This window comes from Punica granatum, chromosome 8, assembly GCF_007655135.1.
Source record: "Punica granatum isolate Tunisia-2019 chromosome 8, ASM765513v2, whole genome shotgun sequence".
Classification (NCBI taxonomy): domain Eukaryota; kingdom Viridiplantae; phylum Streptophyta; class Magnoliopsida; order Myrtales; family Lythraceae; genus Punica; species Punica granatum.
The window spans coordinates 5,789,860-5,804,645 of NC_045134.1; the positions used below are offsets into that span (position 1 = coordinate 5,789,860).

At 34.7% G+C, this 14,786-nt stretch overlaps 1 protein-coding gene across 1 annotated transcript; it reads right to left on the reverse strand.

Moving 5' to 3' along the window:
* Nucleotides 1-4,107: 4,107 nt before the first annotated feature.
* Nucleotides 4,108-5,329, reverse strand: LOC116189043. The gene is made up of 2 exons (XM_031518537.1): nucleotides 5,256-5,329; nucleotides 4,108-4,791 (listed from the first exon to the last, which is right to left on the reverse strand). The coding sequence occupies exon 2, from the start codon at nucleotides 4,765-4,767 to the stop codon at nucleotides 4,417-4,419; it is 351 nt and encodes a 116-aa protein (XP_031374397.1). The 5' UTR covers nucleotides 4,768-4,791; nucleotides 5,256-5,329; the 3' UTR covers nucleotides 4,108-4,416.
* Nucleotides 5,330-14,786: the final 9,457 nt, after the last annotated feature.

Here is a 14,786-nt window from a genome sequence, read left to right on the forward strand (position 1 = left end):
ATTAGCATCATAAAAGTACGGAGTTGGATAAAGTGTTTCTCGATTTTTCTTAATTTCACTTTTACCCTTTCAATGAATCTAGACATACTTTAATTTATGTTATACCGATTCGATAAATCTAATCACTTTTTATGCATTCAATATATCTAGACAAAATTTAATTCATTCATGTATCTTGCCACATGACTCACATTTTTTCGCATCTAGAGTGACTAAATATACTCTTTCATAAATCAAGACACGTTTTATTTATGCATATTCACTAAAGGATGCATGCATGTATCTTCACTTCATCTAAACTATAATTATTTGGTATGATATGATTATTTTCTTTTGATGTGTTTTCACTCATTCAATTAAAGAAATTGGAATGTTTTCTTATTCTTGTCAACAATCATGAACCTTACCGAGTTTTCCAAATCTAGCATTTTTTTTCCACACGAATAATCATTTTAGTTTTAAATCTAACGTTCATCAATTTTACAAGACATAGCAATCGGTTAGTAATATGGCACCAGAAAAATATTAAGAGTAAAATAATAAATTGAATAAAAATAAAAAGGGGAAAAACTCATAAAATTCAGAACAAATAAAATTTAGAAAATAAACTAAAATATAAAGAATTAGAAAATTAAATTTAAAATAAAAATTAGTATAATTCTAAATATATTTCAAAGGATTTAAGAAATTCAAAAATAAAGTTTGAATATAAAAGAAATCCAAAATTTACAAAAAAAAAGAGAAAGAAATTTAAAATTTACACCTATAATAAAAATATGTGTAATAGCTTGACCTGTTTTTGCACTTGGAGATGTTAATTGTGCGCTTTCATAGATTCCTACTTTTAATCTCTAATTTTTCTGTTTCCTTCTAATTTCTTTTCAAGGCTTTCACTCCCCGCCAATTCCCTACTATTTTCCCATTCCCTTTGATGGTCGGCAATGGTGATTGCTCTCTATCTATACATATATTCATTCCCACAATCATACCACCTGGCCTTATATTTTCCCCTTCCTTCTCTTGCACCATCTTCCTCTCTCTGTGCTTTTCATCCCAAACCAGACAAACTTCCTGGTTTACACAAATTACTCCAATGAATGGTGCATGACTATGACTCCAAACTGAGGTCAATCAATCTTTGATTAATCAACGAATTATAGAAAATAGGAGATTTTTCTTTTCTAGATCAACGAGCCATAAACAAAAAGCACCGAGGAAGAACAAGAGAGAGAAAAACAAAGAGGCAGTGAGTGTAACTCTGAAAGGGAGAGCGAGGATTAAGCCAAACGGCCTTTGGAGATGTGAAAATCGACACAAGAGTTTTCTTTCTTCATTTGGTAAGAAACTCAAACACTCTTTATGGTTAAACTCATTATTTCTAGAGTTAGAGGGAGAAAACTCAGTTTGCGGGCCGTTAATGACAACTTGCTGTAAATATGTTCATTTTATGAAAGTCTTATATGTTTAGACTCCTATGATCACAAGGAAGATATAGGAATGTACAAAACTCATTTTCGTTGAACAATTCAAGAGTTATGGCAATCTAAATCTCTTATGATATTGGTAAGTAACGAATTTTGACCTAGATTTTTATTTGATTCCTTCACCTTGTGAAATTATGTTAATTTCTGAAACAAAAGTTCATTTTTTAAGGTTTTCTTAGACACCAGGATTCAATAGTTTATACATAGAGAAGCAACCTGTTGAATTTGGCCAAGCGAAGAGTTCGGGATATGCCAGCCACCATACATAACCACTTCTAAAGGCACGTGACATCCCATTAATAACTTTTCTACACTCTTTTTATCCTCCCATTACTAGAGACCGAGACATCTCTTATTAATGGATATTTTCATTCGATTTTATTGACCCTCAGTTTATATATGATAATTAATGTTTTCTAGGAAAACTATCACCTTTTTTTTTGTAGGCAGTATTTAAGCAATTTAATTAATTGTATCGATTTGGAATTCACAAAAATAAAAATTTTAAATTATGACATAGCATGTCCCCTTATCTCTCCTTACCAAAAAATATGTGTTGTTATCTCTCCCTATATATATTAGAGTATTTCAAAGTAGTTGTTAAGTAGATATACAAATTTATGATTTTGCATTTCATTTAAAATAATGCAACAAATAAAACTAAAAAGAAAAGTCTTTCATGACAAAAAAATAATAATTTCAATCATTTTAGGAAAAAAAGGAAAAGAAATAGATAAAAGTTTTTGTTTTACAGTTTTTTTTACGGATTTTTTGGAAAAGGATATAATTGCCTAAAGTAGGATAAATAAAATTTCATCTTTTTCTACTAAAATTCTGATAATTTCAAAACTAATTATTATTATTATTTTTTGTTATAAAGGACGTTTAAGACCTACTACAACGAAAGAAAATTTCTAAATAACTAATAAATGGGTACGTGTAGTCTCATTATGTATCGAACATGCGACCTCTAGGTCAATAGGCGAGGGCGGACGCCACTGCGCTACACCCTCTTTTGATAAACTAATTATTTTCTTTTTTATAATTAAACATCAAGTATAGTATATGTAATATATAAGTACATGAGAATAAACTCGTGTAACACGGATATTAAAACTAGTTTTATGGTAAAATGCTTACATGGCGTATCCATGTAGGCATTTTTATCCAGGTAGTACCCAAGAATAATTAAATGAGATTAATGGCGCTAAGAAAAAAAAAAGAAATCGACAAATCAATTACCCAGAATTATCGATAGTACTTTGGCAGTAACTATTGTCAGTCTCTTTTCTCTTTTCCACTTCAAGCGTCCGCTGCTCCTCTTCCTTGCAGTTTAGAACTGAGGCAATCGAGAGAATAAGCTTCAATTGGTGATAGAGAGCTTCTTCTTCTTCTTCTTCTTCTTCTTCTTCTTCTTCTTCTAATTATTGATTTTATACACAGCTCTGAAGATGGAAGAGTAATTATTTAACTCCTTAAAAGTGTGAATTTGTAACTTGGGTTTGCAATTTCATTTCCCACTGACTGTGTTTCATGTAGTTAAAAAATCTATATATTTGATTGTTTGCAGGACACGTTCACACAATAAAAGCTTGAGATAGAGCAAACCTAATTCTTAGTGACATACACAAGCCCAGGTGTTGCGATTTTTGGATCGGCCCTCTCCAATTAATCTCAAATTTGCCTAATTTATCAATCGGCAACCTCTCACGGCCTTCCTTTGCCGAATTGAACTAGTTGATGATAGGGTCCACTGCCGAAATGCTGACGTTAATTCTAAGTAATTAATTTGATGATTTTTACTTAAATTTGATCCCTATAATCTAATTTATTTATTCTCGGGTGCCACATGATAAAAAAATTGCCAGGCAGAACAAGCCACATAAGTGTTTTGCGGTAAAATTGACGCATTGGCTTCATTTAAAAAAAAATCATGTGATTTTATTTTTTAAAAATTTTAAACACTTGAATTTTTCTTGTTAGAGTGTTTGACTTTTTTCTTGGAAAATGGGTAATCACATGATTCTTTTCCGCAATTTATATTTAAAGAAAATTATGTAATGTTGATCCGTTGTTTATACTTTCGGATACCAAGGTATATACTGAAAAAAATTATATAGTGTTGTTATTATTAGCGATATTTTTTACTTTTATTTTTTATTGATAAGCTTGGGTGAGCTTGGACAGGAACTTATGTTGAGACGGCCAGTCCTGGACCAAACTCGAAGTCCGGGCTTCGGCCAGACCCAAACTAATATATTTGCACAAGACTAGGCAAATCCTCTAGGTCTCGCCGGAAACAGCATATTCACACTATCATTTTGGTTAAGCACTGGTAGGCTGCAGCAAATCCGATCAGTAAAACGATAATCAATCCCTCTTCCAAGATGCGGATCGCTAGTCTAATTTCGTATTGCTTCCGATTCTATGCAGCTTTATCCATTCATTATTAGAATGTTTAGTTTTTGTGAAGCTCCATGTTTTCCCATGTAATACTTTAATCAGATTATGACTTTTAACCACTAGTTAATATATATATATATGGGCGCATCTTTTGTCCAGGATCAATTCGATGCCTTAAACAAGAATTAATTACTAGTTAATAAGTTGAAAATATCTCGTATTTCACCCCAAAGAAAATTTATAATATTATTAACCACTAGGTGAAGCCCGCCAAGGGGATTATAGTAATTAAGACCCATTTATTAACTAATGTATGGATTACAAAACCACAAGCAAAGCATATGATGCGACCAGCGTTCCGTCCGTTGTCTGAGATCTATGAAACCCAGAAAACACCTTGGACAAGTAGTGCATATATTTAATATATCTATATATATGGGTATATATGGATATATCATTATTATATATTCACATCTCTCTCAACCCATAATCATTTCCTTAACTGCTTAATTAATAATTAGGTTGTGCGTTAAGCTTGTCCTGTAAAACTCTTGTGGTCTTCCAAGTCGACCGATCGTAGGAGAGGGTTAGAGAGGAGAGAAACCATGGGGTTGTTCATGAGATTAGGGTACATGGATGGGGGAAACATGAGAAGCTGTTTCATCAGCTTCTCCAGATCCTCAATCTTCTTCTTGAGTTCTCGATTCTCCTTCATGAGCACATCTCCGAAGACATTGTGGTTGTAGGTTATAACTGGAAACTCCCTATTACTGAGAACGCCTGTTATGTGAAGCTCCTTCGTCTTGCTGTTCTCCTCGAGGTACGGAGTCATACCAACTTTGGACTTGATCTCTGCCAAGTATGTCTCAGTCATCGACATTATTCCAAATGCTAGCTGATAACCCTGCACAACTAAGAAAAGTATAAGTGAAAAGTGAAAGAAGTTCAAATATTATTGAACATATACGAGGAAAGGGGAAAGAAGAGGAAGAAGAAGAAGAAGGACAGCAGCATTTCTTGATGATTCGGTTTGTCCTCCTTGCACGTGGATATGATCACATCGTTAAGATTGGATGGCAATTTATAAAATCAAAAGCGCAGGAAGCACTGATCAAGCTCAATATTCTGGTCGTTTTTCTCTTGTTTGTGTTATTGCTTGATTTTTTCGAACCAGATTAAATTATCCTCTCCAGCTAATGGAAAATTTGATGTGTAGCTAAAATATTGACGATCATTGGCTTTCTCAGCTTTAGCAGATTAACAAACTAATTACCTGCCTCTTCTATCAGTAAGCATATTCAAATTGTAGCTGGCGAGTGAGATAGAGAGATGAAATGATAATGGATAGGAAGTACTATGAGAACTTACAGAAAAATGCACAGAACAGAAAGAGAGATGTTTCTTTTGGCTGATGAGAGGAGAGATAGGACCATGTGGCTGCTTATAACTTTAGAGCCTCGCTAGCTATTTATATAGGTGCAATGTAATGAATAGTTAATGTAAATTTATATATCTTAAAAGAAAAATTAAAGTTGCTAATTGAACTATTATTGAACAGACTTTACTTACTATGGACGATGGGTTCGAAACTATTGGAAAAAAACCAGGTGATCAGAGCTAAATTCAACGTTGAACCGGGAATTAATCTCAGCCAATAGAATAAGAACATCACATTATGCTCTCATAAAAAATCCAAAAAAAAACAAAAATGATAAATAACAAGTACGAAAATTTGCTCATCCAATTTAAAGGGTCAAAATTTAACTCTCATCAGGATGTCGCAGAAAAAGAATGTAATTAGCATAAACACGTCAAAGCCTTTTTTCCTAGTAGGAGTTCGATAAAAATTAAATGAGAAACGTGAATTTCTTAACATTTTTCATTTTCAATGTTCTTAAACGAACAAGCTGATAAAAAAGGCGGTAAGTTATTTGATTTTTTTTTATAGATATGATTTTATTTATGAGTGAAGAACAAAGTGGGAGAACAAATGGAAAAAAAAAGAGAAAAGGGATTAAAGCACCTCATGATAAATGAGCAAGTTAATTTTTTTTATTATAAGAAGGGTTATAGTCTAATTACAATGAAATGAAAATTTTAATAATTAATAAAGGGATAAATAGTCTCATCACGAGTATCGAATATGAAATTTCTTGGTTTTCACTTATCAGGCATGGCGTGTGTCACTGCATTAAGTTAATTTTACTCATGATGAATGAAAGACATCACCTCGTTTTGGAAATATGTTTAATTTTATTTGAGGGTTCCCCTCTCGGTTCTGTTGGATAATTATTAAGTACAACTGTATTATTAAAATTAATTAATAAAACTTCCTAGTGAATGCTATTTAATTATTTTTAAATTTTTGACTTTTTTTTACTTCTAATATCTGAACAATCCTTATCAGATAAATAGAGGTTCTAGCAATTTTTCTAGTTTGCTAACGTCAATCAGCAGAAGTTTTTTTGATAAGTCTTTTATTTATTTATTTGATAAGTGGAGAAAGCAGAAGTGTCGAGAAAGCAGAAGTTTCTATATAAAAAATGCACCCAAGTACTAGCTTACGCAACACGCACAGAGACACACACATAATATACGTGTGTGTATATATATATATATATATCATGTTGTATCTTAAATTATGAATTATATAAAAAAATTAATATTATCACAATTATCTATTCTAAAAATCAATTTTCTGAAAATATGGTAAATAGATGATTATTTTATTATAGAAAGAGTTTTAATGTTCATGTGTGTTCAATATATAGATAGTGTATGGATGAACTTATATGTCCCTCTACACTTATCCACTTTCTCGGCAGGGGTGGAGGCGGACGAATTAATATCGATATTTTCAGACCTTTAAATCTTGTATTCTTGTGAACAACTGTCCGCTTAGTGATTTTTTAATATTATATATATATATATATACATATATATTAAAGTTCACTGAGTAGCAATAAATGCTCTTGAATTAATGCAATTGGAAAATAGAGAAAAATAAATTCTCAATACTAGAAATTAAAAAATGCTTAAAGATATAGCAAACCTATGGATACGAATATTTATATTATTATTCGTAAAAAAATATTTATAAGTATATGCAATTACATGTGACATTACAAGTTACTAAATCCCTAATAATTAATAGAAAATTAAAAAAGAATGAACTGAAGTGAAAAGAAAAAAAATTAATGAGAATCAAAATCTAAACTTAAAGATAGTTGGTAATTAGATTTTTAATAAATAAATTAAATAAAAAATTTTAAATAAAAATCAACCATGAAAACGATGATAAAATACTTAGAACTAAAAGAAATATGCAATCGCTTCATAAAAATCATGGCATAAAATATGAAACCAAATTAAACTATAATTTAATAAACTTAAAAGAAAAAATAACCACAAAGAATGATTATAAGATATACTAAAAAGTAAATTAAATCGAGTTCAAAAAAATATCTATATGAAACGAAGGACCTTCAATAACCGTTTGGAAAAAAATTTTAAGCTTTTAATAACATATGTGCTTTTTAATTTCTTAGAAAAAATTGCTATTCATAAAAATGCATGGCAATATAAAGTTGGAAAATTTGAGTATCTTATAATTGTCCTTTTAATTGATGACATTTATTAATTCATTTTAATAAAATTACATTACTGAAGTACTTCAATTTAATTGCTCGAAGTAATAAAGTAACTCAGTAATAAGCGAAATAAATCTTCAAGTGACATGATATTAATATAAATATAAACATCATCTGGAAAATTATTATTATTATTGTTATTGTAATAAATAATATATCCTATATCGATCTTTATAGTTATGGTAAAAATTGACTTGTGATAACAACAAATACGCGTCAGTTAATACCATAGAAAAGTTAACCATTTTAAAATTATAAGAAAATATGATTTATAAATAATAAAACATCAATTGTAAAAGTACAATATCTTTTAATCAAAAGTAAATATTAATGAACCATTATAGTTATGAAATCTTTAAAATTTTACAATGATAACATAATACAAGAAATAAAATATATGAATAAAATAATACCGAACACTTTCAATTTTATTATATATATTCGTATTTTATACATAAGTTTGATGATCATGTTAAAATATTGAGTGAATTAACATAAAAAACTAATATTATGTATTAACATGATCAATGGGTAAATGCAATACGAGATAAATAAATAAAATAAACTCGTACAATGCAGGGGTAGTTGACTAATTCCTTATTGATTTCAACTTCAGAGGCTTATAGTTAGGTGACCCAATACTAATCAGTCGTCCTCTATTTGAAAAAGAAAATTAGTGATGATATAATCAGTAGTCATCTGTTTGGGGAAAAATTATTATATGAAATTCAATATTATATTTAATGTTTCTACAAATAAAATCAAACTTGCTAATCGGTGGGCTCAGTCACTTCTGTAGAGGATCAACATTATCTTTCTTTTTTTTTTTTGTGTGCATCATTTGGTAATCGGAAGCCCAATATATACTGGTTAATTCATGTTTGAATCAAGTTGGTCCATCCATATATAAATTGACTCCTATAGTAATAAATGCTTTCTTATTAATAGAAGAAAATTATTAAAATAATATATGAAAGGAATTAAGAGAACTGATTTAATCATGTGAAGCCCAATTATGAAAATCCAATATCATCTTGACTTATTAGAAAAGAATCAATTTAAAAATTAAGTGACAATTAAATATACTAATAAATAAATATTTGATTAGATGCTAACCTAATTTCTAATATTATAAGGATAAAATTATTATAATATATGAATTTATGAAATAAAAAATAAATATTTAAATAAAAATGTCATAAAATTTATATTTAAAAAATGTGTAACGAATCTTATTTGAACATCTATAAAAAAACACTTATATATTATACAATGATTAGATAAATATATAATGCATTGAGACCATTTGTTTAAAAATTATTTATTGAACCATTCAAGATTATCAAATTTTATTAATTGATTAGCGAATGAAACTTGAAATTAACATTGAGCATATTTTATTAAGTTAAAAAGCAAATATGTTTTTTAAAAATCATAATAATTGTTATAAGAAAGGATATATATATATATATGCGTGTGTTTGTGTTTTTAAATGAATATATATATACAATACGAATGATTTAACCACAATAAATCCATCATATATATCTATATATATAGAATTTCTTAAAAAAATGATCCTATAAAAGAAAATTTTATAACATAAATTCTATTAATTGATAAAGAATAGAAATAAGGATGTTATAAACAATGTTTATGAGATAAATCTATATTGACAATTAATTTAATAATGTGATGCATATTAGTTGAGATAATTAGCTTGAATTATCATTGTAATAATTAGCTTACTCTAAGTTTTATTAAAAAATATTATTTGAATATTAAAATTAATAAGTAAAAATTATTATCATTTTGTATAAGAAGATTGATGTTTCAAAATGCGTATAATTACAATAGAAAATGATAATTAGATAATGAACACGAATCCATGCAACGCATGCACAAGCAAAAAAGCTAGTTAAAGAGTAAAAATTTCTCAATATTAATGTCAGCACCTAATTTCGGTCCATCGGCTCCAGGGGGGCAAAATTGTCATTTTTCTATTTATCACCTTTTTTTAAAAAAATTAATTAATTAATTAATTATAATAATAAAATAAATATAAAAAAAAAGAAAGAAGGAAAGAAAAGAAAAAAATCTCGGGCAGGGCCGGGCAAGGCCGGGCAGCGTTGACCGGCTGCCCGTGACCCGCCGGCCCTAATTTTAAAAATAAAAAAAAAATTATTACTGTTCCGGTCAGTCCGGGCAGGCCGGGCAGCGGCAACCGGCTGCCCGTGATCTGGCCGGCCGCCCAGAATAGGAAATCGCGGATTCCGCAATTTCCTCCCCAAATCGGCTGAAATCTCGACCGAAAATTGCAATTAAAGGGGGGAAAACCTAATTCGGGGGGCACACAAGGGAACCCAGTGAAAGAAATCGCGAAATTCCTCTCGGATTGGGAGAATTTTGCAAATCGGAGCCCGATTGGAACCGCGCCGGAAAACCGTGAAATCTCAGCAATCCCGACCGTTCCGGCCACCGGTGAAGCCCAGATCGGAACCGGCGTCCCCAGGGCGACGCTCAGAACACTCACACGCTCCCTTTCGCGCCGTCGTTGCGGTGCCCAACGGCCGGAACCGCCGCTCTCAGCCGCTCGGCGCCGCCCGTGTTATCGTCCGATCGCCACTAACGGGCTTCGGCCCATTGCATTTCATTGCAGGTCCAGCCCGTCAGCCCAGCCCGTCAGCCGCGGCCTGAAGCCTTTCGCGACCCAAGCCCAGTCCGGTCCTAAATTCAGTCCAGCCCAAGACCTCTCCGGGCGGTTTCCTCCTTTGGATAGGCTGACCGACCGACCGACCGACCCGACCCGACCCGACCCGACCGGCAATTTTCTTATATTACAGAAACGTCCCCAAACTTTCGGACTAGGTAAAATCTCAACTTAGCGGCATGCTTAGGGCTTCATATTAAATATCGTGCTTGCTTGGATGATGATGACATGAAATAATTGCTTGTTGCTTGCATAGATTATCGAAATTATGTCTAATTCGATTATTTTTTCTTTTTGATTTGTTTCATTTTAATCCTGCCGCAACTCTTCTTATTTTTCAAATTATCACAAATTCTGAAATCCATTTTAAATCAGTCCCAGGACATTTTTAACATTGTTATCATGTCCCTAATATTTTCTAGAATTTTATACTGCTGCAGTAAATTTTTTGACTTGTTTCAATTCAGTCCCTAGAGAATTTATTAATTTTTAAAATCAGCCCTAAATTTTAAAATTCATTTCAAACATACCCTGGGCTATTTCATTATTTATATCACATCCTCCAATCTTTTGAGGATTTTAAACCATCTCAGGAAACTTTTCCATTTGTTTCAATTCAGTCCCTGTGACATATATCCCTTTTAAAAATCAGTCCAGAGCTTCAAAATTATTTTCAAACGCGTCCTGGGCCATTTCATTCTTTCCAGAACGTTCCCTGATTTTTTTTATAATTTAAAATCGTTCCAGTAAACTTTGTAATTTGTTTCAATGTAGTCCCTGCAACATTTATTCATTTTAAAACCAGCCCTGAATTTCGAAAAATTAATTTCAAATAAACCCTAGCCCATTTTATAATTTCCCGAACATTCTCCAAATTTTTTGATTTGTTTCAGTTTAGTCCTTGAAACCTTTCTCCGTTACTTTATTAGTCCTTATTATTCTACATTATGTTGTTCGATCTTTATGCAAATTTTTCGAGATGACTGGAAATTAGAGTTTATCGGGTAATCTATTATTGATCGTTTCGACGGCTCGAAACCCAAAAAAAATAAAATAAAGCATTCAGCAGATTTTAATTAAACTTAATGATTTCACTAATCGGGTAAACGGGACGTTCATTTGGCGAATTAATTCACTCGACCTTAATAATTTTGCACGAATTGGTAATTAATCGGAAATACGCGTCGATAAATTGCAAATACGTGTTGACGCCTTCTTTTCAAAATTCGCAAATTTCATACTAAAATCTGAGACTCGTGATCCGATGTGACATGGACGTCTGGGAAGAACTTGCATGTTTTGACTCGAGGCCTCCTAATTTTAGGTAACTCAAGTCGGGGTGTGGAAGTTCTTTTTAGATCACTTCCGGATAGATTGACCGTTTCTTTGACTTTTTGGGGTTCTCGCATAACCCTAGAAGAATCAGGGAATCAGTCAACGCCGGTAACAGGCCGAGGTGGCCCGCATTGCGCAGTCTCTCTCTTTTCAAAAATAAATTTTCTATACAAAGGCAAAAAAGGCGTATTTACAATTTATTGTTATCTATGCATGATCTTGGGTAGTTAGATCGGGAATAACGATTTAAGATACCAACATTTGACTTAATCGCATACTCGGCCTAATAGAAAACAGAATGGGGATAGCGGGCTAGGCACTAGGCTGTAGGATTCTCGTGTCAAAATCCACATTCTATAATAACCTATCATAATCAAAGTGTCACGATACATAACATTTTAAAATCAACCCACACATTCGAGACTTAATCACGGACACACACAGTCTGTCAGGTCCGGTAAATGATGCTGAATGCTACATGCCATTCCCCTCTTGTTTTTTGCTTGTTTTAGGGTAGGATTTGTATGCCAAGATACCTCGGTTAATAATCAATTAATCCACGTAAATTTGGTGATAACAAAACCCCATTGATTGTTTATTTGAGCTTGCTTATTACATCTTTTGCACTTGATTGTTATGCGGATCGAGCCCGATCCTTTAGGACTCGATTCACATTGGGTCCAACGCCCATAACCATCGATCACGGGGTCCAATGCCCTTATACACCGAGTGCGTACTTTAATTTCAATTTCAGTCTTTTCAAACAATACGGTGAGCACGAGTGGAATAATAACCGAATGCGAACCAACCGGGATCCAATTGTTATAATTTGTATTTCATTTATTTGAGAGAACAATGTGAGGATTTATGTTATGTTTATTCATGTAAGAATCCCAGTCGGAGAGCAGACGGTCGGAGTGTTTCTTCGAATTTACGGTGTCAAAACGCGTAAGATGAGTGGAACTTAATTAAGCGGTAATTAAATAAAATGGCAAGCCTAGACAAGCTAGAGTACCGATAGGGCATGCGAGATACAGGCTCGCATGTAACAAAACCCCCGAATTCGGAACCTTGGGTTTCGCAGACCATATGCCTTAGTAATTAGGTGTACTCCGTACCCCTAGACCTGGGTAACTTGCCGGCCCTCGACCTTCGGGTCATAAAATGGCAAGTGGCGACTCCTTCTCACGTGCGTCCGTCGCGCGTCCCCGGGAAGGTGGATACTCCCAAGCCGCGTTGCATTTAGGCGCGCGCATGCGTGCCCCGACGAGACGAAATTCGGGTGCGCACAGCTTGGCGACTCCACTGGGGATACTTAGAGGGTTCAGGCTCGTTTCCGCTTGCTTTGTTTGCTTGTTTATTTATCGCTTTCCGCAATTTTTCGCTTATCTACTTTATGCATTTTTATTTCCCGCACACGCATTGCATATCATACTAGCTTCTAGGTACCTATGGGTCGCGTCCCACGACCGGTAATAGGAGCATAGGTTAGATAGGGGTTCGAAGTAGGGGTACGGCGCGTAGTTCGACTGTCGCTTAGGCCTTGAAAAGAATCCCGCTCGATTTCAAGGAATTGACATCCTTGAGTCGGGGGCCCCCATCCCTAGGTAGCACGGTCCTTGTAGTGCCAAAACCATGCATACTGCAGGAGCTCCACGCCATATTCCAACCCGACTTCAGTAACAGTTCATCGAGTCGGCCTGCGCGCCATTTGAGTCCTTTTCTGTTTTTGAGAGAGATGTACGTTGTATACATTAAGCCGTGGGCATTTATTTTCTGTACCCATGCATCATCTAATTTGAAAATTAAGCGTCATTTATATTAACCAGTCCTAAATCGGTTTTCCTTTCATCTTGGTAAGAGATGGCGCGCTCGGTCTCCTTTCCACACCTCGACAGAGTCACGCCACCACTTGAGGAAATCAGTCACATCTGGGCTCATCTACATCAGGTCAACCGCGACTACATCAGTACCTTTGTTGGGGATATACCAATGCTAGCTATGTGCCGAGTGGATTGGAACTTCTTGGGAGCAGCGGTGACATTTTGGGACCCAGTCCACGCCGTTTTCAACATCCAAGGTACTGAGCTCACACCTACCATCGAGGAATATCGCACTCTCGTCGGAAGAGTTACAGCCACCCGCGACATTGTGGAACCTAACTTTCACACCACCCGATTTATTTTGGTATCGCGTCTACTCGGGGTGCATAGGTCACAGCTACAAGCCGAACTTGCATATTCCGATGGCACAGAGATAGTCACCGCAAAACTACTCCGTTTTATTGAAATACGAACGCGCGAGGTTCAAGGGGATCTTTTACAAAAGAATTTTTGTCATGCAATCTTATTTTTAATTTTCGGGACTCTATTATTCCCTCGCTCGGCCGGTCACATTGACGCAGCCTTAGCTAGCGTTGTCCTCCAAGTGGTGGGAGGCCGCGAATACGAGGTGGCCTTGTTGGCCGAGACCATACGGTCCCTTGATCGCGTTACAAGAAAGATCGATCGAAGGTTGAGAGGGTCCCCAATCCTTTTGCAAATTTGGCTCCAAAGCCATGCAAACCCCTTCGGCCTTGTTCGTCCGGTTATGTTTTTCACACGTCCGGAGTCTATCATTTCGCGGTTACTACCTCTGTTGCGTGTGGAAGAACGCAAGGTCTCCGAGTGGATCAAAATTTTTCGCGAAATAGAACCAAAGGGCTTTAAATGGCGCGCCGCGTGGATGCCACCCGGACCCATGACCATTAAATGTCCTGATTTTAACGGAGAACCACTCGTGAGCCATGCGGGGTCCACCACCTATTTTCCGGCGCGAGTAGTGAGGCAGTTAGGTGGCTTACAGACAGTTCCCAAAGGTACGACGCGAACCGAATTCGAACATACTTGGCGGGAGGACCAGACGTCCATAGATCGCCTAAGTGAAATCGAACGGGTTATTACCGCATGGCGGACTACGGTCATCGAACATCTTTACTTCCCCGAGCATCCGACCCAAGATGAACGGGACTTTCAAGCCACGGAGGAATATATCCTCCGCTTTTATCGATGGGGTCCATCAGAGAATGACGATTTCACATATTCCCCTCCAGTAGAAAGTAGCGCATCATCCGGGGCACCGGTACCGGACATGACCATCCAAGCCGAGCTCGCCAATCTCAGGGCTGAAAGGGATCGCCTCCGCCGAGAGATCGCCGAGAAGAAT

Coding starts and splice junctions, on each gene's coding strand:
- LOC116189043 (XM_031518537.1), bottom strand. CDS start 4,767: ATGTCGATGACTGAGACATACTTGGCAGAGATCAAGTCCAAAGTTGGT.